Here is a 27560-nt window from a genome sequence, read left to right as displayed (position 1 = left end):
GCTCGCCTCTCAGGTGCATGGCGATAGTTCGGCACCTCGCCGGTGCAGATTTTTGCATCATAGTGGAGTATTTTCGAGACACACGGGCAAATACATACATACATACATACATACATACATACATACATACATACATACATACATACATACATACATACATACATACATACATACATACATACATACATACATACATACATACATACATACATACATACATACATACATACATACATACATACATACATACATACATACATACATACATACATACATACATACATACATACATACATACATACATACATACATACATACATACATACATACATACATACATACATACATACATACATACATACATACATACATACATACATACATACATACATACATACATACATACATACATACATACATACATACATACATACATACATACATACATACATACATACATACATACATACATACATACATACATACATACATACATACATACATACATACATACATACATACATACATACATACATACATACATACATACATACATACATACATACATACATACATACATACATACATACATACAAACATACATACATACATACATACAAACAAACAAACAAACAAACAGTACAACAAAAGTGTTCTCTCCTCAAGGATTGATTTCGAAGAGTTTCAAAAGAATAAAATGTCAGATAAATGGTAATACAATGAAAACGAGATGGTTTGTGTAACCAGCACCTTCATACAAGAATTTTAAAAGAATCAAAAAAAAAGAAAAAATAAAATTTTAGGGATGCTTCCTGGAAAGATATTTAAAACTACTAGATTTAATAGTACCATGCAAATAGAACTTCCGGCTCCTTCAATAATTTCCCCAATGCAAATTTTAAGCGAAATGAAGTAAACTTATCTTTTCTTTTCAGATAGCGCGAAACTGCATAGTCATGAAATCGCAGAAACTGGATTCGAATTTATAACTGTTTGCCAATATTTTCCAAATTCCAAAAGTTAAGCTAAAATGTTGAAGATGTAGTGCGTATCGAAGGCGAGATGCTGGTTGGAATATGACTGATTGATGTGGAAATAGACATAGTGGACGCCGAATGCCTTCATTCGGGTGATTCGGATAGAGAGTATGTATATTAGGACCTAACGTTGTCGTCATCTTAGTGATCATCAAGTGTCACAGTCATGATTTAGTCGACTCCTATTCTGGTTTCTTCGTTCGCATTTGTCAGTGCCATTTGTCCTTTCTCGACCTAAGCTCAGTTCATCCTCTCTAGCATTTTTGCATGTTGATGTGTACGCTACGGTCGGATCAGGGTTATCGTGACTTTAGTCAGTTAAAAACTAGCTGTCTTTGTTCACTGTGCTTCCGACGAGTCTACAGCGAATGTCTGCTTTCTGGTAGATCCCTGCTCGGCTCCATCCTCAAGCTCTACGCACGCCACCAGCTACGTTACAATGGCTTAATTTTTTTTTCAAATCCAGTCAGAAATGTAGTCGATTGAACACCAGCGCTATTGCCTCCGGTTTAGCGCTGGTGTTCAATCGACTACGTTTCTTCTCATATAATATCCCACAGTGGAGTAGGTTTGACCGAACCGAACGTGCGTACTACTGAGTTGTTTTTTTCTTCATTCATGACTTTTTTGGATCAAGATTGTAACCATTGCCTAAAATTAACATATCAAACTGCGACATGATAATGAAATTGTGTATACTGAACAAGCGGCCGTCAAGCCCACCAATTTCCATCACTTTGGACTTTCAGATGATAACAGCACTTATTCTATTGTCGCTGGTTATCTCGTCAGCAAGAGCTGTCAGATGCCTTGATTGTGTTGGTAAAGACTGCATGGGTTCATTTTGTGAGGGCGATTACTGTATACTCTCGCAGTATGCACCACGATGGGGAACGATAGAATGGGGGAAGCCAGAAGTAGTCAAGGTATTTCCTGATTAAAGTTTCGATACACTATGTTTCGAAAACAGCACTACTTTTCGACAACAATTACACTTAGGGTTGCATGACCGGTTCACTTCTACGGAAAGATATACGCGACCATTGTGAGGTGGCCGACGAACGAGGGAAGGTAGGGCTTTGTAGTTTGCCGGAAACAGCTGTCACTTATATACCGGTGCTTCAGGAAGTATTCACGTGCTTCTGTAACGGAAGAGACAATTGCAACGGCGGCAGAACATTACAAAGACTTGGCGTGGAAACGGTTGAGCTGGTAAGTGAAATCTCACACGTTAACTTGTACAAAAGATCTCTACGTGGATAAAACAAATTTTGAAAAACACGTACTATAGTCATGTGCGCTCGAAGCGGTGCGGTGAAACGTACCCGCAGGGGGACCTTTGCTAGCACCACTCACTGCTACAGTCTGCGATTGTCCCACCTCAATCCGAACCGCCAGCTCCACCACGCCAGTTCGAGTGTAGCCGCTTAGGCAACTGCGTCAAGCTTCAGGTTGTTTTGACCCGACCATAACAATATAGATACTGCGGTATTTGAGTCGTCGATGTTCAACAAAATTTTCGATTGCGCTTACGATGACTATAAATAGAGTAACTTCAAGAAGCGCTACAGCAACGGTTGAGAGCTTTTCATTTCAAAACATTTGACTGAGAGCTTAACGTGGATAATGTTCGGACGAAAACGTTCGAAAAGGATAAGCTGTTTAGGGAGGGAATTTTCGATACTGTTAATGATTCTTCTATGATTATACCATCCAAGAATCACTTCCTTCTTAGTAATTATAATTGCAATTATAATTATAATTCTGCATGTGAGATTTGGATGTGGTTTTTGCAATAAATACGAATGTAGACTGATTCGCTTCACAACCAGTTCCAAGCAAAAGAAAGGAAAACTAAATGAAGACGACACTGTTTGCTATATTCTGAGTTTGAGTCGTCATCAAGCATTTCAAACACTTTCAAAGTATTGAAGAATCACTTTTGCAAAAATTTCAGTAAAACACATTGTTGGTCGCGCATTTACTAATTCTTGTTTTTGCTGCAGTTGACATGTGTATGTTCGGGTGCTCACTGTAAAGAAGACACATGTATTGGTGAGCTGTGCAGCTATGTAGTCAATCATAGGACAAAAGAAGTTGAAAAGGTTAGTTCACTTTGAGTTACTCTCTTTGCAGTAAGTGAAGTGGTTTCCGAGTACCGAGCAGTAAGTACAATGTGGTCATCCACTGGTTGTTGTTGCAGCACGTGGCCACCCTTACTTTCTTTGGCACAAGTGGCCGCGTCTCTTATCTTATATCCTTGACGTAGGATAGAACTTCATACACTTTCTCCCAGCTACGTAAAGCTGGATACCTCTGTCGTCAGGTTCTTGCTGCAGAGTTAATTTTACGCGGTTTAATCTTGATGTTAGGGAAGCACAAAAGTTTCTGAAGCATAGGTCAACCAGTTGAAACGGTGGTGTCAAAGAGAAGAACACAAAGTTGTGTGTTCTTGGTTTTCTTCACTAAATGCTCAATGCCCTCCTTATATCCCTCGGTTCCTACTGTATATCTTGGAGGTAAGGTCGTCCATCATGTTCATTTCCCGATCTAGATATGCATAGTTGGAGAATTCGGGTATATTCGTTCTTAAGAACGTGAATAGTGATAGATACATTTGTTCTTCATGGAGGTTGTCTTTTGCGTGTTCAACTGTAGATAGATCTTTTTGCAATTCTTCCTTTCTCCCTTAAAGGCATCACCCCACGAATCTGAGGTGGTACGGATTTCAGGTGGAGTATTCGTATACGGGATAGTAGATTATGGAGAGGGGGGTGATTCCGTCTATTTCTTCCTAATTGGCGTAAAAAATGGACCGGAAGATGCAGCGTGTGCACACGGCTGGCGCGCTAGGATCGAATTCGTTGTAGAAAATAGTGCCCTGAAACGCCCGAAGCCGCATCTTCCGGGCAGTTTTTTACGGCAATTAGGAAGAAATGGACGGGATCGCTCCTCTCTCAATCTACGATATCGTGTACGAATACTCGACCTGAAACCCATACCACCTCAGATTCGTGGGGTTATGCCTTCAACTTTTGTCCTGTACAGCGGCCGGGTCCGCTTTTGTGGTTAGATGACCATTTCACTCGGTCGAGTGCTTGATTAAGATGGATGCCAACCAGCTTTATTTCAGTACGAATACTACATGTAAATCTATGGCGATCTCACGCAGACTGTAGTCGACACATTATGGACGGGGTAGGACGTGACTGTGCAACTGAAGGCGAGCGTCGTGGATTTTTCCGCTTTTGCGAGCCACGCTTAGTAAGACATTCCCCTGTCACAGAAGAGGCTGGTGGTTGCTCGTTACTTCAGCCACGCAGTGTTTATTTGAGCGGTAATCCAACGCGGAAAGGTGCCGTCGAATACAATCACCGAACCAAGATATTTTAAAACAGCGGCCCTCCTAGTGTCTACATGGTGCCACCACATCATCGACGCACAGTTGCGTTCAAGGTGCAGACTGTTGAAGGTCTCTTGTTGTGGTATCCATGACAATTACGAAGTGCAGCGGAGAACTGTGGGCTGAGCCATTATACAGGCGGACACAGATGAGGATTTCTAGCAACATTTCCCAGCCATCTGCACACGAAATCGTAGGTGAACATCGTAGGTGGGCGTAGAGGATTAGAACCACTCTGATTAGCCTTTCTTGCGGTGTGATAGAGGCCGCACATACTGGTCCAACTGGGTAGTATGACTACGGCGCATTTTCTCTCCATCTTCACACCTCTTTTTGTTGATTCTTTTTATAGAATGTTAATAAAATTTCCCTATTCAGGGTTGCGTGAACGCTTCTGTTCCGTTGGTAGAGCGACGCTCAGTTGGAGCCTGCATGATCCCACCAATTACAGGAGCTATGCATCACACAGTTGCAAAGGTAGACCAGTCACCGATAAGTAGGATTCAACTTTTCTTATTTTAGCGATCCTACATATTGCTGTCTGATGAGATCCTTCAATTAGAAAACAAATAGTTTTTTTCTGAATTGTCAACAATAACAAACAACAATATCCCCAACAATAAACCCCGACACTCACTAGATGACAAAAATAGTTTGTACTGTTTGATGCATATCGTTAAGTGTTAGTGAACTATCTTCAAGAACTCTAGATTTGGAATAAAGATCTCTGACTTCCCAGGACGCATCGGACCTCTTGAAAACGGAATCGTGTGTATGTGCCAAGGACTACTGCAACTCCGAGAAACCTGAGATTACCATCCCCGAGAAACAAAAATGTCAGACATTTGTCAATACCAAAGTTATGGGCACTCAGGTTAGTTTTTGATATAGAAATTAGAGTCACCATCACTCCAGTTCGCGATTTCTTCCTGACTATTTTGAGTGCCGAAATTCTCTATATATCTCGTATATAAACTTCCTTGGAAAATGTCACTAATAAATCGCAAATAATCTATGATATCGCATATCCGTAAGTTTAGTGAAAGCCAGTTTGTATCCAGAGAAGAAGCTTGTCATAGCGTAATTTTTGAAACAAAAAAAAGGTTTCATTTTCGGTTTCAATACTCACTAGTAGCCCCTCTCCCCACCCCACCCTTCCTTCCAACAAAATTTGTTCATATTTTGGCCTAGGAAAATTATAGTGTGGTGAGAGAATTCTTCGCAGGGTCGTAGTTGGAACAAGATCCTCCCGTAAACGACCTCCAACCCTTTTTCTCCTCCGTCCTCCCCCCTTCTCATTCTCTCTAGTACAGCCGTTCGGCAGCATTTGAAAATCAAGTATAATAACTGAAGTTTGGAAACAAATTAAAACATTAAAGAATGGATTAAAGTAAAATAACGTATTAAGCAAAAGGTAAATAAACTCAAATATATTTTTAAAAAAACAAAATTTGCAGTGTTTACGTTTCGGGTTGATCTTAGCGATGAACTTGCACTCACCCCTAGCGTCAGCAAAAGTCAATACCCTATAAATTGTAGATTCAGTTCTGAAACGACATGTGATGAGTCCAAATAGAAAATTCATGTCGAATTTTAAAAATCAATACCAGTGTAATATTATTGTAACTGTGAGGACTTTAAAATTTCTCCATAGGCGACTTGCGTGCGGTCGTACAGGGGTTTAAGGAACAGGTTCCAAATGAAAAAAAAATACTAACAAGATTAGGAACAAAGTATATTTTCCTAATCTTGTCATTAGGAATATGGTATTGTGTTTAGCACACCAGAAAGCTTTCAAAATTTTTGATTGTTTATTACCATTTTTCGATTGTTTGGCAGACACCCTTCGCGATTTGATTGTCAAGGGTTCCGTGACTCGTTTTATTTCCCAAACCTAGCACTTACCTTAGATACTTAGTACTTATTTACCTATTTAAATTCAATTCATGATTAAGAGACAACGAAGCGGACAGTATGTACTCGTGGAAATGGTGCAAAATGTTAGAAAAAGAAATGATGGCGTGAAATATTTTAAAAAGAGTTTGCTGGAATAGTTGCGTGCTTTTCGATAAGGAACTGGTTTTGGAAAATGCTAAACGAATGAAGGACATTGTGATTAAGATAAATGTGAATAAATGAGTACGGAGACAAGAAAAAAGCATTAATTACAGAACATGTTCTGAACTATGTTTGACAATCTTGGTTTAGAGTGAGTTTTTGATTTTTTAAAAATCATCAAGAAACCTGATAAATATTAGGTTTGAGAAAAGGAGTTGAATTGACAGGATGTTAACAGGAATGTAGGAGCAGTAAGTGGAAGAGGAAGCGTAGTTGCAAGGAAAAGCAAGTCCGTTTACTCAAATTGGTAAAGGTAAAACAGATAAAGGGACCTATGTGAGACCTCTCCCTATCGATCGCATAGTTATGCGGCTTCGATAAGGACACTTATTATTTAGTTAATATGTAATTTACAGAAGTGTTAAGTGATAAGTGGTCTGATCTTTAAAAAACGATAATTTGACCATTTTACAGTGCAGTCTTTCTCTACAAAACGCATACTTTACTGTTTTTCCTTGTTTTTTTTTCTTTAGTCCACTACTCATATTCACTTCAACCTAACAAAACCCGACCAATTCAACAGTCATTTCTATCAGGGCTTATGTGTTAATCGCTAAACTCATCTCTAAATCAGACTTAAATGCGGGAAATAGTGCTGTAAATACAATTTCAGAAAGGTAAAAGGTAAAAGGTAAAATGTTCTCCTCAGTATTTTTTTCCCGTTTTGCAAAAATCAAGCTTCCGGAGGAGAGCGAGCAAAAATCTCGGCGGAGATCGAACTCTACACTTCCGTTTATACTGTAAATGAGTGTAAGTAGTAGGAAATGGAATGGAAATGGTTCTAAAAGGTGCTCACTGTTCCTCTCAGCTGTTTTTTTTTCAATTTTGCAAGAACTGTGATAGCAGCGGGGATCGAACTTCGGACCGCCTCGTTATCAGTGCCGAAGAGTAAAATTGTGTATATAGTGGAAAATAGTGTGAAACTAGTTTTGAAATGTGTTCTCCCTAACAATATCGCTTTATTATTTATCTACTATATTATATATTTTATTTCAAATATAACACTACTATTTATTATTATTTATTACATTATTTTTTTATTTTAATTTTTCCACTTATTAAGCGTCATTTTTGGTTTATTTCTATTTATCGCTCTTGATTTTTGATTGCTATATTAGCGGTTATACCAGAGGTTTCTCTGTGGCGACATGAGCCTCGAAAATAAGAAAGGTTGCGGCCGCCCTTACGAAGTTGGCGAACATCTGCTGAAGGCAATCATCGAAGATGATCTGCTTGCAACAACACGAGGGGTTCCCCAAGAACTGGGTGTTGATCTTTCAATAGTTGTCTGCCATTTGGAGAAAATTGAAGGGGTGAAAAAGTTGAATAAGTAGGTGCAGCATAAACTAAGTTCGTGGACTCCAAAAGCTCAAACTCTTATGCAGGGAAAGTAAGCAAAGGTGCGTCTCGTTGGCAGCAACTATAACGAACGTTGTACTGTAACGGTTCTTATTTCGACTGACAAAGTTGATTTTGAGGCGAGTTATAGTGTTTCGAAGTGAATTTTGAAAACGCTCGTTATTTTTGCACCAACATACAATACAATATATAGAGCAGTATGATATAGTGTATATGATAGTGTGTAACATCTGTGTGATGAGAAAATGTTGAAATTTTGTTAAATACATCTAAAAATGCTCCGAACAGCACGCTCCCTCGGTGTTTTTGAAGTAGAACTCCATAGAACAAAAACGTGTGCGAAATCTCTGCGAAAGTTTCACAGAAAAAAAAGATACTGACGCTGGAAAAATCACTTAGCATAAAAATTCCGTTGGAAGTGGATAAATCATAAATTTCAAGCTGTTCTTTTACAGGTGTTCTGTTGTTTTACAGCTTGGTGTTCTTTTACACTTTGAAAGGTCTGCAAGTTCCCCGTCCTGAATCAGCCAAAATTTCCAGATTTGCTGGTGTCGGGATTTCGTGAGTGTTTCCTAGGAGCTTCTTGTTCCGCAACACAAAAGGCGCCAAGACCCTTTGGAGGTATCATAAGTTCCTAAGTGGACAAGCGATCTTCATATATGGGTAGAAGAAAAGCAGTGAACCGACAGCATCGACACAATTACCCTTTTCTGGTTCACTCACCGACGTCGTAACCCAGTTGGACCGCACCGCTATAGGCCTTTGTTTTACATCATCTAAAACTCACGAACGGTTATGATTTGTTAAGCTGCTCAATGAAAACGACAGAGCCACCTCCGGCGCGCCTACACGATTCAAATATGAAAGAACAGGTGCCGGCGACCGAATCGGTCTCCGCTATGCATCTCATGCTTTGCTGGAGATAGCGAGAATCCCGGCTCGACTGCAATCGCTTACGCAATTGTACCAAGCTTGCGGTCGTTTTGAACCAACTGTGACTGCCAGTCCAAGGAGCCCAGTATCGAAATTTTTTGCGAACACTATTCTAAACGCTCAGGAGCGGTATTATAATAAGATCTACACGTATTTGAAAAAAGCCCGTCCACGTCCCGTGATTTCGCCTGGGCATATGAAAACAAGACTTTGCATCTATAGCGCGGATGAAGTAGATAGCATTTTGATTCTCACAGCACTTCAATTATATATCTACGTTTTATGGAAGAGTGCTCCCCTCAACTAAACAACGCTCTTGACCTTTCAGTTACAAGAAATGTTTAAGAATATTATTTCAGATGAGTTCCAAAAATGTCACGTGCACAGGAGAATTCTGTTTCAAGGTTGGCGCTATTGTTCTCCTTGTGTTTGTGCTTTTTTTATGTCTGAAAAATCAACCAATTTGTGTTTTTCCTTGCAAGTGGATTCAAATCCTCGCAACTTCCTACAAATTTCTGGTTGTCAGTTTGTAGACTGAGTTTGTAGATTCTACCCTAGGCACGAATAAGATCGAAGCTGGGGCACATGTCCGAATACAACACTATCGGCTGTGCGTCATTCACTGGAGACGATTTACTTGCAGAAGAAATGAATCCAACCGGCTGTGCGAAATTTTCCAGCGAACAACTTGAAGTTACAGCTTGTTTCGAGGTGGAACCTTTTCCTCGTTTTTGGGTATGCCTTTTAAAAAACCTGTCACAGACAACGGACAAAGCAGCAATAGGTCGCGCAAGGGCTAACCAAGAAGTGCGTGAGCCCAAGAAGAAGCCCAGCAAAACGAAGACGAAGTGAGTAGACTCACAATCGCTTATTGTATAGTGATGACAATGCTTAATTAACTTTAACCGTCAACAATCACTAACCAGAATAAGAAGTTAAACTGTTCCTTTTTTCCTAACTATGAGAACCTTTGAAAAAGAAAATAGGGCAGATATGAAGTGTTGTTTCAGAAAGCCTCCTCCAAGGATGGAAATAGAGTACGAAGAAAACGATGTGAACAATTACGATGAAGAAGACGAAACAAAGGAAGAAGTTGAGCAAAGTACGAAAAATATGATTTTCCAGCTTTGAAGTCAATTCTGAAAATTAAAACGAATCTCTTTCACATAGTACCGAATCATTTTTTATTCACTACTGGACATTTACAAAAGGAAATAACGGAAGAATTCTTTCTTCTTCTCATGCTCCTAAAAATAGTAAAAGATAAAAATGAGTTGAGGAATAAGTCGTGAGCGCTTTTTTCAAGATGAAAATGCCCAGAGAAATAAAAAGTTCCCAAAATCTTATATGTCGTTCGGTGATTTTCCTCCCACTGGAAACCTTTGGAAAGAGCTTGGAGGTTTTACGGTACAATTTCTACGCTGCTACCAAACCTACCTTGCTACCAACCCCACAACTTCGTATAGTTCTATGTTGGCTCAATTTAGAAAGAAAAGGACAATTGCCCAATACTTCGAGTGATCCTAAGTAATGGTGATATCAATAGAATAAAGGACTTAAATTGGAGCATTTTCAAAACTGCACTACTGGTATCTTTAGCAGAAACATTGAGAAGTCATTTGTGCGAACATTTCTAAAGGAACAAAAATACGTTGTTCCAGAAAACAGTTCTTGACGTACTGCAGAAATTCACGAAAGATGATTTATAGTAAGGCCAAAACAAAATGAAGCACGGTGCAGTTATGTAAGCAGTTGCGCTCGAAGCGGTGCCTTGGATCGAAGCCGTTAGAAGTATGGTGGGACCCTTGCTGGCACCTCACATCGCTCCAGTTCGCGATGGTCTCAGATCGATTCCAACCGCTGTCTCTACCGCGCCGCTTCGAGCGCAGCCGCTTACACAAGTGCACCACTAACTAAAAGTTTAGTTTAGCTTATAGTTTAAAATGTGACAAATGTGGTAATTGCCACAAAATTTAGAACTTTTGCTTTGCAGCATTCTATCTTTTTCACGCTTCTCTTTTGCTAGTTCTCTTCTTCTTTTTAGAACCATCACAGTGCATGTGCGTAAAGCACCTACCATCTGTTATCTGGATGTTCTCTGACTGAAAAAATCCCCACCCATACTGCTTCCGAGTTACGTACCCCATTCACGCTACTGTCACTATTATGATAATGTACTAATATAATGCTATAATATCTTTCATTCTATGTCTCTGGACGAAAGAACTAGTTGATTTCGCTGATTTTTTGGAACCAGGTTGTCTGGGTTTGCCCGATTATTTCGGCAAGTGTAATGATCTGATCCCTATCTGGTCGGTCGTTTCAGCAGGTATAAACCTTCCGTAGTTAAAAGCTGACATCAGAATCAGTAGAAGTGGAGGTTCTTTATTAGAGAATGTAACTTGGTTGCTCAGATTTTTACACGTGAATTGTGTTAGCACATACCTCTCACAATTTTTAAATGTATATTTCGAGAATTTTTGGGTTTTCTAGGACAATCTGCGGAAAAGGAACCAGTGGAGGTGGGTGAAATTGAGGATAGAGAAAAGGAAAAAGATGTCCGTGACGAAGGACAGCCGACTGAAGTTGAAGTGACAACAGCGAAAAGCTTCATATTCGAGAGACCCACACAAGCTCCAATACCGGACGACTCAAACACAACAATGGTAAGTAGCAATGCGAACTAAAATTTCTTAAATTCAGTCATACCTAAAATTTCACTTTTTCGAATGACATATTTTCCAAATTTGTCTCAAATTTCGCTGACCGAATCTTCAAGCGAATTCACGCGTAAAATTCATTCATTCAATTAACTTTAAGTTTAGTGGTGAAGAGAGATCTGAAAAGAAAATAGACAGAGCAACAGAAATCTCAGGCAGAATAGCAAATCATGAGCAATTCGCAAACTTTGGCACGCATATGTCTTTCACTCGTTATGTCTTAATTAATTGAATGAGCTGCCATAACAGAAGAAAGCGGCGAAAAATTGAATGTAAGAGCACAGTCACTAATAACTTCAAAACCAATGGAATCGAAGAGGAAAATGTAGCTGCGCATAACTTGACGATTGCAACAATAACTGAGCCTTACTCGCAAAGATGATCAAATTTTGGGTTATGTGCACCAAGAAGCGATTAGTATGCACGAAAGTGTATCGAGAAAATAAGTCGTAAATCAAATAAAGTAAAGTGCAAAAAGTCTTCGTAACCCCACTTCAGGTGGTAAAGGAAACAAACTGCAACATATTCATGGGTTCTCTTTCAACTTACCACGTTGTGAAAGAAGGTAGTTTGTGATTCTGCAGAAATGTTTAGGAAAACATTCAAAATGAACCTAAGTGGGAATGTAGCACATAGGAGTGTGGGTTTTATGTGAGTGGAAGGCTCGGTCACAGTATTATTTGCAAGAACGTAGTCGTAAATGGGGCAATTTTCATTTGTGATAACCTTACTCATTTGTCATTTTTTGATTCTTCATTGCCCTTTTGCTTCGTAACTGTGGGGAGCGAAGCTGCCAAGCAGGTCTCGATAAGAAATATTTCAGTGGCTGTTCTATCGAACCATTCGCACGCCGTGTCACGCTTAGGTCATTATAGATTATTCAAACTAAAACATACAAGAAGTGGTGGTGGTGTACTAGTGTTTACTGCGATCAATTTTAGTTTTCTCGCAAACAGTTTATCTGTCCACTTATAGATCTCCGATTGGCTCGAAAGAGTAAAATATCGTTCCAAATATTGAAAACAGATCTGTCCTCTCGAGAAACTTGAAAATCATATTTTTCATTGGATGACATCACTTCGAAAAGTCTGAACATCTTTGCCTGTCACCTTCGTATGTCTTAGATGCCAAAGATTAGGTCAGTCATTTTTCTAACAACCGTTGTGAGGTACAATGGGCTCATCTAATTTCCTCGGGAACTGAATCCCTCATCATCGACCTTTGGAGTAAAGTGGAACTTTGAATCTTCTTTTCTAATTACATGAGAAGAGATTCCTGGAGCGTAAATCATTAGATGGAGCGTTAGATGAAGAGGAAGAGCAGTGGTGTCAGAGGTGAAGAGGTGAGCGAGGACCTAGATGTTCTTCGTCTTCTTCATCGTATTCTCGATTGACTTGTAGGATCACAACCAGGTTGTTTTCTTCTGTTGAGCTCTAGATCTGCTTCATTCATCATACTGTCCACCTGATGTGAACGCGTATTGCTGGGCTATCTATCAAAAGTCGGGGTGCTGGGCATGAATAGCATCAGAGACGCTTCAGTTTTAATCGCTCCCTTCAGATTCAACGACAAACCGGGTCCGTCTCAAAACTAATCTTCCCAAACATTTCGTCACCTTAGTCAACATTCGTTCTACCTAGCTAAAGTTTGTTGTTATAAGAACGACAACATCAGCAACCCAATGCTATCAGGTTTTAACACCTCTTTCGCTGCACTTCAATTTTTGCATCGCATTCTCGAGAATACTTTGGATGAGACCGCAGAATCACATTGTAGTATTCCAGCACTTATAATGACGTAGATGTAAAATTTCGTGGTTGTGAAGTTATAATGTAGACAAATGTTTCTTATTGTATTGGGTACGAATAACACTTTTCGAGAGATCCAATAACTGTTTTCCTCTCAACTTGATCGAAAGCCGTTTTCAATTGGTAGACGGGAGACATTGCGACATTTTTCACTCTAGCGATAATTGGATGAGTTTTGGAACGGTACGAGGGTCAATCATGATAAACTCATCTCAAAACCTTCTAATTCATATTGTAGCGATAGGTTGTGATAGGTAAGGAGTATTGCATCCTAATAGTGGTACCTCTTGAAGAGCCCTTCTAGGTCACTGATTTGGGGGTCATTCAGTGGTTAAATACAAACTTGGTCAAGTGACAGGTAACCGATTTCAAAGGAGCTGCTTTCCGGCATGTGGCATGTCTTACCTAAGAACGGGCGACCGCTGCGTCCTTCATTCCCTTCAGATCGGAGAGATCCCGACGAGATTCTGAAGAGACTGGTGATCAGCGTGGAGATCGTGGATGACTTGCCCCGTCCCAAAAGCGCTCTGTCCTCCTCTGCAAAGACTGATGCCTTTCCCTTCAATATTGATTTGCTATTATATTCTTTTGTTCACAACTCTCATTTCGCGAACCTCGGATATAAATAAATACTGGGATTTCTCAGCTCATGTCTCTCACACCTCTTCAAGAGACTTGCGCTTAGGACTACACGTAACCACGCTATTGAGAGAACGCTAGTTTATGTATCTTGTAAGGAATGACCATTCTCTCATAAAAATCTTGTTAACCAAATAGATCGAATAGAGCACGTACTGCTTCGTGAATCTTAATGTTGAACGCACATCTTGGTAGGTTAAGAGTGAATTCATGAAAATGTTAATTTCTTATTCGAACCAATGATGTTTGTGAACCTTACTTGTCATCTTTTAGATTGCCATCTTTATATTAATAATGCTCTGCATTGTGGTGTCAGGAGCTGTATGGAAGTTTGAGCTCCACAAGAAATTATTCCGATCAAGCTACGACAGTGTTGCTGGAGGTTAAAAATGCACATAGAGGACGTTATTTTAGATGTTATAATTCAAGATAATTGAATACAAAAAGGTTAACTGCTTTGGTGAGTATCAGATTAGAATTTCACTATAAAACTGCAATATGAACAGTCGCAGCTGTTTAAAGCACTCCAGGGACCGTATTTGCATGAATTACACTGTTTTTTTTTCCTATGATGTAGAATTATTTCTCCTGTTTCAAGAGATTCAGGATTTTCTATTAGTAGCAGTTGTATAGGTTGGAATAAGCTCCAATACATATGATGTTTCCAACTGCGAATTCACTTATACCACGTCACATAAGTCTTCTAGATTTGCCAGTACCAGTTGACAGTTTTCGATCAAAAGTTCAGAAGATCACTACTGTGTACGCAAATGCTGAGCGTGCTAACGCTTCTCTGCATCCTACTTATTTCAATAAAATACCGCGAAAATCGTCAACTATATACAATGAGGCTTCGACCGTAGCAAGACTATTAATGTTGTTCTTACCTATTCTGCTCTGCTTCTCAACTCTTGAAAGAAAACCACCGCACCTGCTCTTGCACGTTTTCTGATCACATTTTTTGTATTATGTAATTTCATATGAACGCATTTTGTAGACATAAATGAAGTCTATTTAATTCAATACTTTCTTAAATGTAGAACTGAATGGAAATGACTTTTATACGATAAACTTTGCTATGAATTATTGCTCTCGTGACAAAGAACGAATTTGTTGATTTGCTTGAGCTGTGACCGGGATAACTATCGATATTGATTTACAACTGAGTCGCTTGATGTTTCCTAGTGGTATTTGCCCAATTTTCGCGTTATTCTGTAGACTACATTGACGTGAACAGCTCGGCGCTACTCCGCTCACATCGTCACAGATGCAAACAAACAACGGAATCTTTTCTTAGCCGTCCACGAGTTCGTATCTTCGAGGAGGCTGTGCGTGTCGGAGAGCACAGTTTCTAGCAGGGATCCAGCGGATATTGCTACCATATGGATCAGGTTTATATTCTGATTTTTTTTCCTGGCTATTCGATGCCATCCTTGTCGATGTTCTATACATGTTATCTAAAACGAAGTTTTCATTTTGCTTCGATGTACTGAAAAATAGCGGAGGAAGATGTCTTCCGTATTCGGTTTCCCGAAAATATATTCACATTCGAGGAAGTGAAACAAATTTTTTTTTTACCCGTTTCTCCCCTAAGAATTTATGCGTACGCTGCCCGTGGTGTAGATTGAAGCATTTGTCTAATTCTGCCTACGTTGGATAAAGGATGCAACAATCAATAACACAGGAATGGTCCAGTGCAAGCTATTCGACGTCTTACATGGAAACTATGGCGAGAGTGGGTGCGAATTTTGTCCTCTAACAAGTCCTCTATGTTACCTTCCGACCATAAGAAAATAGGACAATTCAGGCATTCATTCGTCACTGTCATGATCTGACTTGTCTTCAACGGATTTAGGGAAGCCTGGTGTTGCAAGTCCGTTAACAGCTTGAACTACCAGAAAACTCTATTTGGTGGAGCAATGAGATTATTTGCAGAGTTTGTAAGCTTTGCTCAGAGTGTATAAAATCATGCAATTAATTTGTCCCTAAGACGATGACATGGTTTGAAACATTAGCTGTTTCAATCCATTAGACTGTGATACTGCTTTTCAAACTTATTGGCGGAGGACGTAACATATATACTGCCATCCTTCAAATGATCTCTTGTTGTTGTCATTCCTAGTTCCCGTGATAAGACAGCAAATCCCCACCTTGTCACTTGTGGATAGCTATAAATCTATGAACTGCACATAGGTCGCGGATTTCACGTAGATTTCGGCGCTGCGTAACAGAGAGGAAGGAATCGATGTTTTTACGAGAAACGTTTTAAAAGAGTACAACGATATTGCAAACACTTGAAACTTGCACCGTCATCGTTTAGGTGTTCTTCCTGTCGCTTTTCTTCTCTCACTCTCAGTCACAGCCTATCACGCAACTAGAAGCCGTAGTTTATCATGAAAGTAGAACTTGCAGCCTATCATGCAGGTAAAGGCCGTCTATGATTCTGCATGATGTCACAAGGCTTACTGACTAAACGGTGGCGAAACCAAACTAGGATCGAGATCGCGAACAGAAAACGCACCAATTGAGATGAGCATATCATCAATCACGGAAACACGAAATAAACTTTGTACCGTTCTAATAACAGCATTACTTCTATTGTGGTCCTAACATACAGAAGTCAAACTAACGTGTTCTTAATGATAATATATTGGAGAAGAAAAAAGAAGCAGTATTATCAAATATTCGAACGGGTTTCTTTAATCCCCTCATTGAAAGATTAAAACAAAAATGAGAAGAACTACGATACCAATGCAGAATGATCCTCAAATCTTAATAGTACATAAAACTACATTTTTCCGGAAAAAAAACACCCACAAATTGAGTAAGACAAGAAGTTGAGATACTTTGTGTTATTACAGTAACATGTGGCATGACATTATTTATTTCGCCAAAGGATCTTAACCCCGTTTTATTGGGATTCGCTTGGAGATCTTACAAAAAGATGTTTGGTGCCAGACCTGTCTGAGAAGATAAAAACGCTGATATGATAAATCGGTTGATCCCCACAATTCATCATATTGTTCATCAAACCACTGGTAAAACCTGTATGATCCCGAATTGGGAAATTCCGAGAGAACGTGTTTTGATGTACGTTATTCACGCAACATTCGTATCCGCATTTTCATACAAAATAACATTTCTAGTCGTAGCGATGTATCAGAAGTCAACTCTATCTTCACATCGTTCAACATTACTCTTTCTTTGCTCAATGTTGTATTTTTGCTTTTGCTTTGATTTATAAACTAAGTCTTGTATGCAGACTTTAATTCATGAAATAAAACAGCTGCGAACAGGTTATTCCATAACTGTCAAAAAATGTACAAATTTGGACGGAGAAATGAGAAAGGAAGCGAAGTTGGGAATATAATGTCAAAAAAATATTTCTGTACAGAGGCTCCGACAAGAACAAAAGTCATGTGAACTTGCATAAACATAATACAAAAATAATGCTTTTGCAACTGATTCTTAATTTCTCCATTCTTACTTCAACCACCAATTTCACGTAAACATTGTAAGCTCATCAGCAAAATCTTAAACATCGTTCATAGACACACCTTCTCAGGTTCAACATATCCGTCGGCATTGCAGACTGATCTTCTTCAAATCAGTCGACATCTTCCGTTTCTTCTAAGACTTCGAACCCATCATCGATAAGATAATTCGGTGCGCACATATCATCAAACTCTAAATAGAAGACTAGATAAGAAGTGCAAAAAAAATTGTCATCAAGTGCACCGTTTTTATTTTGCACTATCGTAACAATAATAGTAATTGAACACACGAAATAACTATCCAGCTCCTAGAAGTTAACCCCAAAAAATGATAAATGCAAAATCACTGGGATTCAAAATGCACTTAGATTTGCGTCATACGGAACCAAGGATAATGCAGCTCGAGATGTTCGGATGACACGAAAAGTTTGTCTCACAAAAGTACCAGAAATTCAAATAACCAAAACGTTAGCTTTCAGCCCTAAGAAATAAAGAAAGATCATCTGCTCCAGAATAAGAAAGGTTTAAATCGCTTTATAAAAGTTCTCTTGCCTCTATAGCACACTCACTTCATTTCTTCGAAATGAAGATAATACGAGGGAGTGCAAAATGTAGTGAACACGCGATCATTGAAAAACGTCCCTGACAATAACTTTGATAGAACACGCACAGAAATAGTTCATTCTAAGCATGTTACCTCTCAGATATAACATACTTTTGAAGATAGAGGAATAAGGTTGTGAGGGTCTGACGCTACAATCTGAGAAAGTAGATTAAAACCGACGCTAGATGGAATTCTCGAGGTTGGGATCTCTCCATGAGAAAACAAGGATTGGAACGTAGCTTAGAATTATCAAGGTGAAAACCAGGAACTGACATCCCCGCCTACCCAAAAGAAAGAGAATTCCTGCAAAAGCTGCCTTCAAGCAAGTTAGCAGAAGATAACACTGCTCTAGTCTGATACATGTTATCACTTCATGGAGGCGCGCTAGTCACTTTGTCGGCACGTTTTTTTTTTCAGATGTCGTGCAGTATGATTGAGTAATTTGACTGTTAATTCAGCTTAGTATCATTTCGACAGTTCCGTAGACGTCGGGTAAGTTAAAGCATTTATGCAAGACATCTGCCTTCTTAAAGTTGCTTCGGGCTTTCATTGCCAAAACTACGTTCCGAATCCTATGTACTAGTGGACTGAATTTTGAACATTGAAAATTCCCCCACTGTTACCTTTAAGTAACAGTGGGGAGTAATCCGAGAATTGTGCGTACCTTTAAGTACGCAGAATTCTCGGATTACAGTGACAATGTTGCAAAGTATTAAATTACAGATTTCATTCATTTCCATTTCATTGAATTGAAACGATGACGTTATTGAGGGGATAAATTGTTACAACAATCAAATAACATTAAGCACCGTACCTTTCATTTCGATCTTCACCTTTACGCCGGTATAAGGCTCGAAGGGCGGCCAATACTTCGGGCGACTCTCGAGTTGCTCGAATAGCGGCGGTTTTGAGGTAGGAAAAACATCCTGCAGATATTAAAGCCACAGTTGCAAAAAAAGGCTTATACCTTTGAAAATGGAAGAAAAAAGTGCTAAGAAGTGGCAACGTCGTCCGCAGAAAAATCCCTTACATAGTCAAACAATACGTGTTTACCACGACTCACTAAGTTAGAGCAAGTACCATATTTCCCATCAAGTTCTGTTATCTGGTGGAGAAAGCAAAATTGACGCTGAAAAGTTATAATCTCCAAGAATCTCTATTTCTAGAAGAAACCTCTAGAATCTTCGACAGGATAATATGCTATAATTCAAAGAGCTCTGCCTTGTTCTATGTCAGGCAAATTTTCTAAAAATCCTATCTCAGGTTTAGAAAGAAGAAGAAGACTAAAAGAACAATCGCTGAAACAGTCATGGATAAAAAAAGTTCATATGTCAATTTTTACATCTGCCTCTTCTAACGGGGGCAACTCACTTTCAAGATGTCCAAAAATTCCCTCTTACAACACGTGACAAAAAACCTCCAAGTGTTGGACTACCGTTATTTGTGGGAATTGTTTCAATTTCATTGGATTTTCCAACATGCTATTGCGTGTCTATCAGTTTGTTTGAACTCTTCCACGAAATAGAATGTCACAGCATAACACTTTTGCCAAAATACACTAATTTTCAGTTTAAAACACTCCTAAGAACGCCCTCTCATTATCATTTAACACCTTTGGCCGTCAATCTAACGAGAGTTCCCATACTCTCTCACTTTTTTCCTCAGAAAATAGATGACCAGTAGTAAATAAGTGGGCGACAGAAGCAAAGAAGGAGGATGGCCTTTAAAAAAAGTCCCTGGTGGGATTATTTTTTGATCTTTTTCGCCGGTGAAAATGAATTTAACAACATCTTATGGATGGATTACTTTTTGAGTATAGAGAGCACACATAGACTTCAAAGGTAATTGATTTGCCTTCCCCACGACTTGCTTTTTGCTCCTTACATTTCCATATTATTGATCCTTATCTCGTGCCAGCGGAACATCGAGATAGAATTAAACCTATGAGGCAACAGTTTAACGTCAGAGTACGTCAAGTTTGAGTAATCAAATAGAAGTGCTGTAGCGGGCTCATTCCGGAAAGTGATGAGAAGGACGATGTGGAATTTTGCTTGAGGTGTTTTTGTGCGTGTCTGATGTGCGAGTTTTTCCGCATGTAACGTATGTAGTCAAGCGATGTTTGAACTCTGGAAATATTCGACCGTGCTGACCAATGGGCATGTGGGCAGGTGGGAGGCACTTCCGGTAAGCACCGACTCCTTTTGCATTCTCATTGCAAACCTGCCGCTCAGAGTTTATGGAATGCATCCAAAATTGGAGGTGAAAATCTTGAAGATGCTGATTGCACACATTCGTACGTCGCGGACGGTACTCTTTGGTAAGTACGAGCTCTACCTATCTTGATCTAGTTCGTTATAGGAATAGTAGAGACTTGTTGGTTGGTGTCAAATGCTTAGTAACATAGCTCTTTCAATGTAAATGCTAACGTGCTACTAGCATTTACATTGAAAGAGCTATGTTACCAGCGCGAAAGGCCGGCAAAAATAACCGCTCTACAGAGATTACGTTTCTACAGAGAAGAGGAACTCGATTGAACCAATCGTAGAAATCGATTGATCGAACCAATCGTAGAAAATAGCGCGCCAGGACGCTGAAAGCCGTATCTTCCGGGCCGTTTTTACGCCAGTTGGCAAGGAATGGACGGGATCATCCATCTCTCCATAATCTACAATCCCGTACACAAATACTCCACCTGAAATCCGTACCACCTCAGATTCGTGGGGTGATGCCTTTAATTGGTAACTTTATTTGTGAATCGAAAATGTCACCCAAACATCACACCGGAACAGTGTTTAGGCATTAGAGAAGTTCGTGAGCTTGTCAAGTCTAAAACTATCAGATTAACTACTAGTGACAAGGGTGAGGGTTTGTAGTCATTCCTCGTCATTTAGACGAGACCCTCACATTGTGTCACCTTCAAGACAGCTCCCTCTATAGCTCTTCCACTGTCGAAAAATTTCTAGCGCAACACCGTAGACTCAATAGAGTATGGATAAGTACTAGCACATTTACCAATCTCGAATGCAACGCGGCTTAAAACAGAGTTACCTGTATGCCCTGTCTTGTACCTTCTAATAAAAACTCACATGCTGGACTTTGACAGTGAGCTTGCCTCTGACACGTTTAAGGTAAGACTTATAATAAGCGGCGTAGGAAGCCCCACAGACAGGATCGCCTGGTTCTTAAACACAGTGTTGGTGCGGCTGCTGAAATTCGTACCGGCCTACCTTAGGAACACCCTTGTATTTTTGAGCCACTTAAAGGACACACATTTCATAACTTCTGTCTAATGTAGTCTTTCGATACTATTACATTGCTCACAAACGTCTTCAATGACCGCTATGCGAGCGGTTTTTGATTTTTAACTGAACACCTGAGCTCAGTCACTGTACGGCTTTCCCGTGAAGCGGTTGACGGTTGTTCTGACGGAGTGTCTCAGATGCACTGTCTTTAGATCGGGCAACCTTTTCGCACAAATTAGGGGTCTTGCTATGAGACAATGATTGGCACCAATGCTTGTCATTTTCTTCGGGGCTACAGCTGAGACACCGATTTGGGGAACACGCTCGTTGCTTTATTGCCGACACATCGACAACTGTTTCATTGTCTGCTCCGCTCAAGCAGAGATGGACAGTTGTTTCAAGGTGCTGAATGAACAGTGGGAATGCATAAAGTTCGTTTGGGATAAACCTAAAGAATGTTTTTCCTCAACGTCCAAGCGTATATCTCAAACAGAACGCACAAGACAAAATGGTACTGTAAGCTTAGTGACAAGAATATCACTAGTTCACTATCCTTTTGCTCATCCTACACAACTTAAGAGGTCGGTACTACGAAATATATTTCGCGCAGCCACTTCTGTTCGCACTGGAATAAAGAAAGGACAAAAATCGATCGACTTGCTGGGAAAATCAATAACGGCAACAGACCAATGCGATCTACAAATAGAAGAGCAAAACCCGAAACAAATGTGGTAAGGAGACAGTACCTCTTTGTATGCCGCTTATTTCCGATGAAGTTAACGCTGCCATCCAGCAGTATCAGAGGAAAGCTAATCTTGAAGAGCTATTATAGTGCTCCTCCCTAGCAGTCTTGAGCAAGGCTCATACTCAATCGCCCACATGATCGTATTTGCAAAAGGTATATAACAATGGCAGGATACCGATACTAAGGTACGATATTCACTTAAACTTAGGACTTTCTTTCTTGGGTGGATAGAGCGTTTGACCGGGTAAATCACATTCGATTTCATCCTTCCAAGCTCTGAGGAAAACGATCTCGTCGAAACGTCAGTCACAAGTAAAGGATTATATCAACCTCGCGTCCGGCTTAATTTAAGAAAGCAAACAGTGAAATATCACCATCCCTATGTTTATTGAGAGTAGTATATGGAGATTTAATACAAAATCATAAGACTAAACGAAGTTGCGAAAGACCAAGCAATACCTGTTGCAGATCACGGCTTAACTTCTCGAACACATCCGACGATTCACAAAAGAACGCCAATGCTAAGGAAGGATCTACCTGAGCTGATTCAATAGTATTCGATTTCCAAAGATGCAAATTCAAAATTACCTGATCGTATCGCATATGAAGCAACATTTTACAGTGAAATGTGGAATCATCTAAACCTTCATCTCTTGTGGGAACCGAACAGGGGACATCTTCACTCTATCAAAATTACTTTTAAAAAATGCAGAAAGAAATAATTGGTGACAGTTCGAGGACCTCTAAGGATTCGAAACCATCCTCGATCCACGGAGTATTTCCATACTTTTCAATTATTGAAGGACGGCAATAGTGTGGGTCAAGATACACGAGCTGAAAAGATGTATTATTCATTATTCATTGAAAAGGGAATGATTACTCCTGATATCTAATGCATGCAGAAGGCAGTACCCGGTCGCCAGCTATTCCAATGAAGTAAAGTGCATGATTAGGTCTGCCTCCAATGATGCCAACGCAACATTCAAGTTTGAAGAAACTCTGAAATTGCACGAGTGTCATATTTTCCCGAAATATAAAGGATAAAATGATGAAGTGCATAGCGTTGATCAATCCCTTTGGGATGCACGAACACATTCAACTTCAATCCAGAATAGTATGAGGTTTATGAACGCATTTCCAGTCTATACAATAATCTGCTGCCGGCCGATGTATCATGTCAGTGTCTTGATCTTCTCAGACTAGTCTGGTAGTGATGCATCGACTCCGGACGGACGAAAGGCTTCATTGGCCCTATGGTGGTTTCAAAGCATCGACCGCGAAGTCGCAGCAAAACCTCCTGCCTGCAACTGTGCTACAGCTACCACATACGGTTAAATGAGATTGATCAGCGCCTTCCACTTCATTTTTTCTCTTTTACGTCCATGTGAAGTTCTAGGTAATCATTTCTTAGTTATGATGAAAGTAGCGAAAAGTTCCTACTGTTTTCAAAGGCTTCTAAAAATCACGGAAAATTTGCATGATTGTAACCAATGATCTCACTTCACCATATTGGTAAAGAAAAAACCTCGATTGCAGGCAGATAACATCGGTTAATGCTTGTTAAGCCGAGTCTCAATGGAACGAGAATTAGTAACGGCCGCCATTCGCATTTCTTGTCATCTGATGCTGATTCATTCACAAAGGTCAGGTAAGACTCACTAACGTCCTTTTCGTCTGAAACCATAAAAAAAAGATAGAAAAAACAGGAAAGAAGGCATAAATCAGAAGAAAGGACTTCTTTTTTGAGAACGGAGAAGAAGGGAGTTCATAATAACACTTCTGATGGAGAGAATTATGATTTTTCCGTCGCAAAAATGTAACATCCAACAATTCCAAATTTGACCAAGTATAATTCCAAACCTGCAATAGTAGAAGGGGGAAGTTCGTTTAAATCCAACCTTTCATCAATTTTATGGCTTCCTTTGGCGGTGCCAAAGTTGCTATGGTTCGAACATCACTAATTACAAGAATGTTGTCGAGTGCAACATGAACAGCTATGTCAGACCAAGAATCGAACACAGCGAGTTTTTTCACCACCTGAAGTTCGTTTGGGAAGGAAAGAAAGGAAGTAACAAAGGAAAAACGGAAATGGAGTATAAACTAGCAAGGAAAATTAAGACAATATGGCACTGTAAATGCATACCTGAGCAGCAGTATTTGGTCCAAACCACTCTCCAACCATCTTTCCCTCCGTGACACCCATTTGTGCTTAAAAAGAAGCTTGAAAACTACAAATTTGGTTAACAGTTTGTCACTTGCCAATCTGATGAATTGAGTATAAAGCAGTTTTCTCGTCAAGAAACATTCGTAGAATCCGCTCGTAGTCACCGGAAGGTGGAACACCTTCGGTCCATTCGAAATCTCTCCCTATGTGCCTTCGTAATAAAACCTCTCCAAGTAGCATCTGTGCACATCGTAGCATACATCCCCAGCCTTGGTCTGTTTCAGGACCTGTTCCACCTATATAATTATTCCAGTACTTTCAGATGTTGAAAAAATGTGGCGAATATGAAAAAAACATGATCCGAAAGAATAAATTCAGATGGAAATGAACCTATAGGTGCGAAATTTCTCCTGTACGTAAACCATAGTCGGGAAGTGACATACTTCTTTATAGGCTCAATACCTAAAATGTGATACAAACTTTAGAAAAAAAGGCTGGTAACAAAACTAACAAGTGTTGATCCTTGTGAACCTGTAGAAAGATCCATAGTCATGACTTGTACAATTGAGAATAATTACATGACAGAATTGGTAATAGTTCCACGAATCCCCACTTATCAACAAATACAACATTTTTGCCCATTTTTGCTTTGCCCATTCACCTACTCACTCGCAGAAGCGTCGAAATTGTGGGAGATCATAGGAAAGATGTTGTAAGCGCGAAGGGCATAGGCATAGATGCACCATCAAGAGCAGGTTCTCTGCGATGTATTGATTACTGAAAGTTATTGGAACCTAGTCCTTGCCGTACGTCGGGATTGTAGATGTAATCTATTAGTGTTCCAAACATCCAACGTAGAATCTTTATCTCTTATAGCTCGCACAGTTCCGTAGTCCCACTCTACATCATCTTTATGAGGTCATCCAATTGAAATGACTCAACAGAATATTGCAATTTGTATTGAGAAATAAATCATTTCATTTATTATTCGTAAAACATGTACGTTTAAATATTATGTGATACATCATTAGCTAACAGATATATCTCAAAACTCTAAAAAGGTGTTGCTATGTCTCGACTCTTTTGAAGGTATACTACTGACGGATCAAGTCCACGAAGAGTAGGATCAAATGTGAAGGAGCATGATCCGACGATAACACATGACTACTTGGCCCCACTCTTACTTGCACTAGCATGATTTCATCGCCTAACAATAGAGCTACCTACACTTCCATATGCAGATTTTCGTGCAATAATGCTACAACTTGCAGCTGCCTGAAATTGTTTACTGTCCAGATGTAGGACTTCAAAGCAGTAAATTGCAATGTTTGGCTGGTAGAATGGCTGGTAGATTGCAATGTTTGGCTGTAGGCTGGTCGCCTCGCAAAATAGACAATGTACATAATCAAGTACTAACGTGCCATCTCTTTCAAGGCAATAAGGGATTATGCAGCTGTTTTGGAATTGAGTTGCAATATCTAAAGCAAACATTCAGAGCCGCTACATCATCAACTCACGTACAACGTCTACAGCGTACACATCAGTGATGGCGATAGCTCCGCCTACATAGCAGAAAAGTCATAAACTGAGCAACTGGGTAGATCAAAGTAAGAAGCAGTGCGTTCCGAAAAGGGCAGAATTAATGTGAGAGTTCATCCTTTTCCGATTGATGTGAAAGAAACTAAATTCTCATGTGAAATGATTATGTATATCGTAACGATATTATCTTTGAATGTTCAGCCCACGTTGTGTACTGAACATGAATGAGCAGCAGGCTTAAAGACAACACTAAACGTGTAACTCTACTTTGGGTCACCCAGCGATATGTGTGTCGATTAGTATGGTACTCCTATAGAACACTATATTTTGTAGTATCAGTCACTTCTTTGCAATATCGACATTGTTCAGTTAGCGAGATCACTCAGAAGACTCAGACGGCTACCTAATCCACCACGATTCAAGACAATTCTGGTAGATACAGTTAGGGTCAAAGCTACCTGAAACCTGGTATTGTCGAAGAGGCGTGGTGCTTAGAGATGGAGCTACTTGTTGCAATCACTAGCTACACTCATCTCTAGAGTTCAAGGCAAGGTTGCTGAACCAAGGTCAAAACGACCTGAAGCACGATATAGTTGCAGGATGGCGACTACGAGTGACACCACCTCAACCACAACCGCTAGTTTCACTGTGCTGCTTGGAGCGCGGTCGCTTACGCAACAGCACCGAAATTCAAGTCGTTTTGTGGGAAATTGGCCATAATTTCCGACAGATTCGACTTGATCGAAGATAATCCTCAAGGCAGGGAGCAAATCTTTCGGCGGAGCTTGAACTTTTGACAATTTTACTTTAATTTGGGATACAACAGTCGCAAGTATGCCGACTGTCTAACACTGAAGTTCTCTCAAACCATTTCATCGACACTTACGATTTCGTTGGGTCGCGATTTCAAAAGATCTGCCAGGAACAATAGCTTACCTGCCTTTTTGCTGAATTTCTTGCCAAGTAACAGAATGGGATGATCCGTTTCCAGAAGAGTATTATCTTGCAGTTCCCAGAATGACGGCTCAAATGTGAGATACGTGTCGACCATCACTGGATATACTACGGGTAATATATATATATATACATATGTATATATATATATAAATATATATACATATATTTGCATATATGTACATATATAGTAGGGTCAAAACGACATGAAACACGTACGCAATTGCGTACGCGGCTTCTTTCGAGGCGCTTCGGTGGAGCGTAGTGGCTAGGAGCGTGGTGAAATCCTTGCTGGCACCACCCATCGCTGCAGTTTGCGACGGTCCCAGTTTGGTTCCTGCTACTGCCTTCACCGCGCTATTTCGAGCGCGTACGCAAATGCACCGCACTCGTGTTTCATGTCGTATTGACCCGACTATATATACTGTTTTGCCGAAGCGCAAACCTCGCGCATTGTAGATACAGTATGATCATGGTGACATGAAGCACGGTGCAGTTGCGTAGGCGGCTGCGCTCGGAACGGTGCAGTGGAGATTGAGGGAGCAGCCTTGTTAGCACCATTCTTCGCTGCAGTTCGCGAATGATTTCAATTCGATTTCAACCGCCTTCTCCACAACAACGCTCACAAGCCACTAAAACACAGCAGGGACACAGATTTTGTTCTGTCGGCCGCGTCGCAGCAGGCCACACTAGAGCAAAGCAACGTCGGCGCAGGCTTCTACTGCTTACTATTCACTATTGCGAGGCCGTAAAAAGTTATGTTCATAATGTATTTTCTGTCATTCCTTCAATGTCGTTTTT

General features: G+C 40.0%; 2 protein-coding genes across 2 annotated transcripts; one reads left to right on the top strand and one right to left on the bottom strand.

Annotated features, from left to right (window-relative positions):
• Window positions 1-1786: 1786 nt before the first annotated feature.
• Window positions 1787-14404, top strand: RB195_004027 (uncharacterized protein; the record flags this gene model as incomplete). Its single annotated transcript, XM_064177791.1, has 12 exons — window positions 1787-1963; window positions 2037-2108; window positions 2163-2249; window positions 3044-3142; window positions 4819-4917; window positions 5180-5314; window positions 9210-9254; window positions 9409-9561; window positions 9613-9698; window positions 9861-9952; window positions 11344-11516; window positions 14291-14404. The coding sequence occupies 12 exons, from the start codon at window positions 1787-1789 to the stop codon at window positions 14402-14404; spliced, it is 1332 nt and encodes a 443-aa protein (XP_064032968.1).
• Window positions 14405-17624: 3220 nt separating this feature from the next.
• RB195_004026 (uncharacterized protein) lies at window positions 17625-26856 on the bottom strand (the record flags this gene model as incomplete). Its single annotated transcript, XM_064177777.1, has 12 exons — window positions 17625-17704; window positions 18930-19041; window positions 22562-22639; window positions 22691-22786; window positions 22844-22936; window positions 23015-23101; window positions 23628-23776; window positions 24001-24139; window positions 24246-24310; window positions 24362-24562; window positions 24657-24728; window positions 26742-26856. The coding sequence occupies 12 exons, from the start codon at window positions 26854-26856 to the stop codon at window positions 17625-17627; spliced, it is 1287 nt and encodes a 428-aa protein (XP_064032967.1).
• Between the last annotated feature and the right edge of the window lie 704 nt (window positions 26857-27560).

This window comes from Necator americanus, chromosome I (genome assembly GCF_031761385.1).
Source record: "Necator americanus strain Aroian chromosome I, whole genome shotgun sequence".
Lineage (NCBI taxonomy): Eukaryota > Metazoa > Nematoda > Chromadorea > Rhabditida > Ancylostomatidae > Necator > Necator americanus.
The sequence above is the reverse complement of the archived record's forward strand: the minus strand, read 5'-3'. Positions and strand labels throughout refer to the sequence as shown.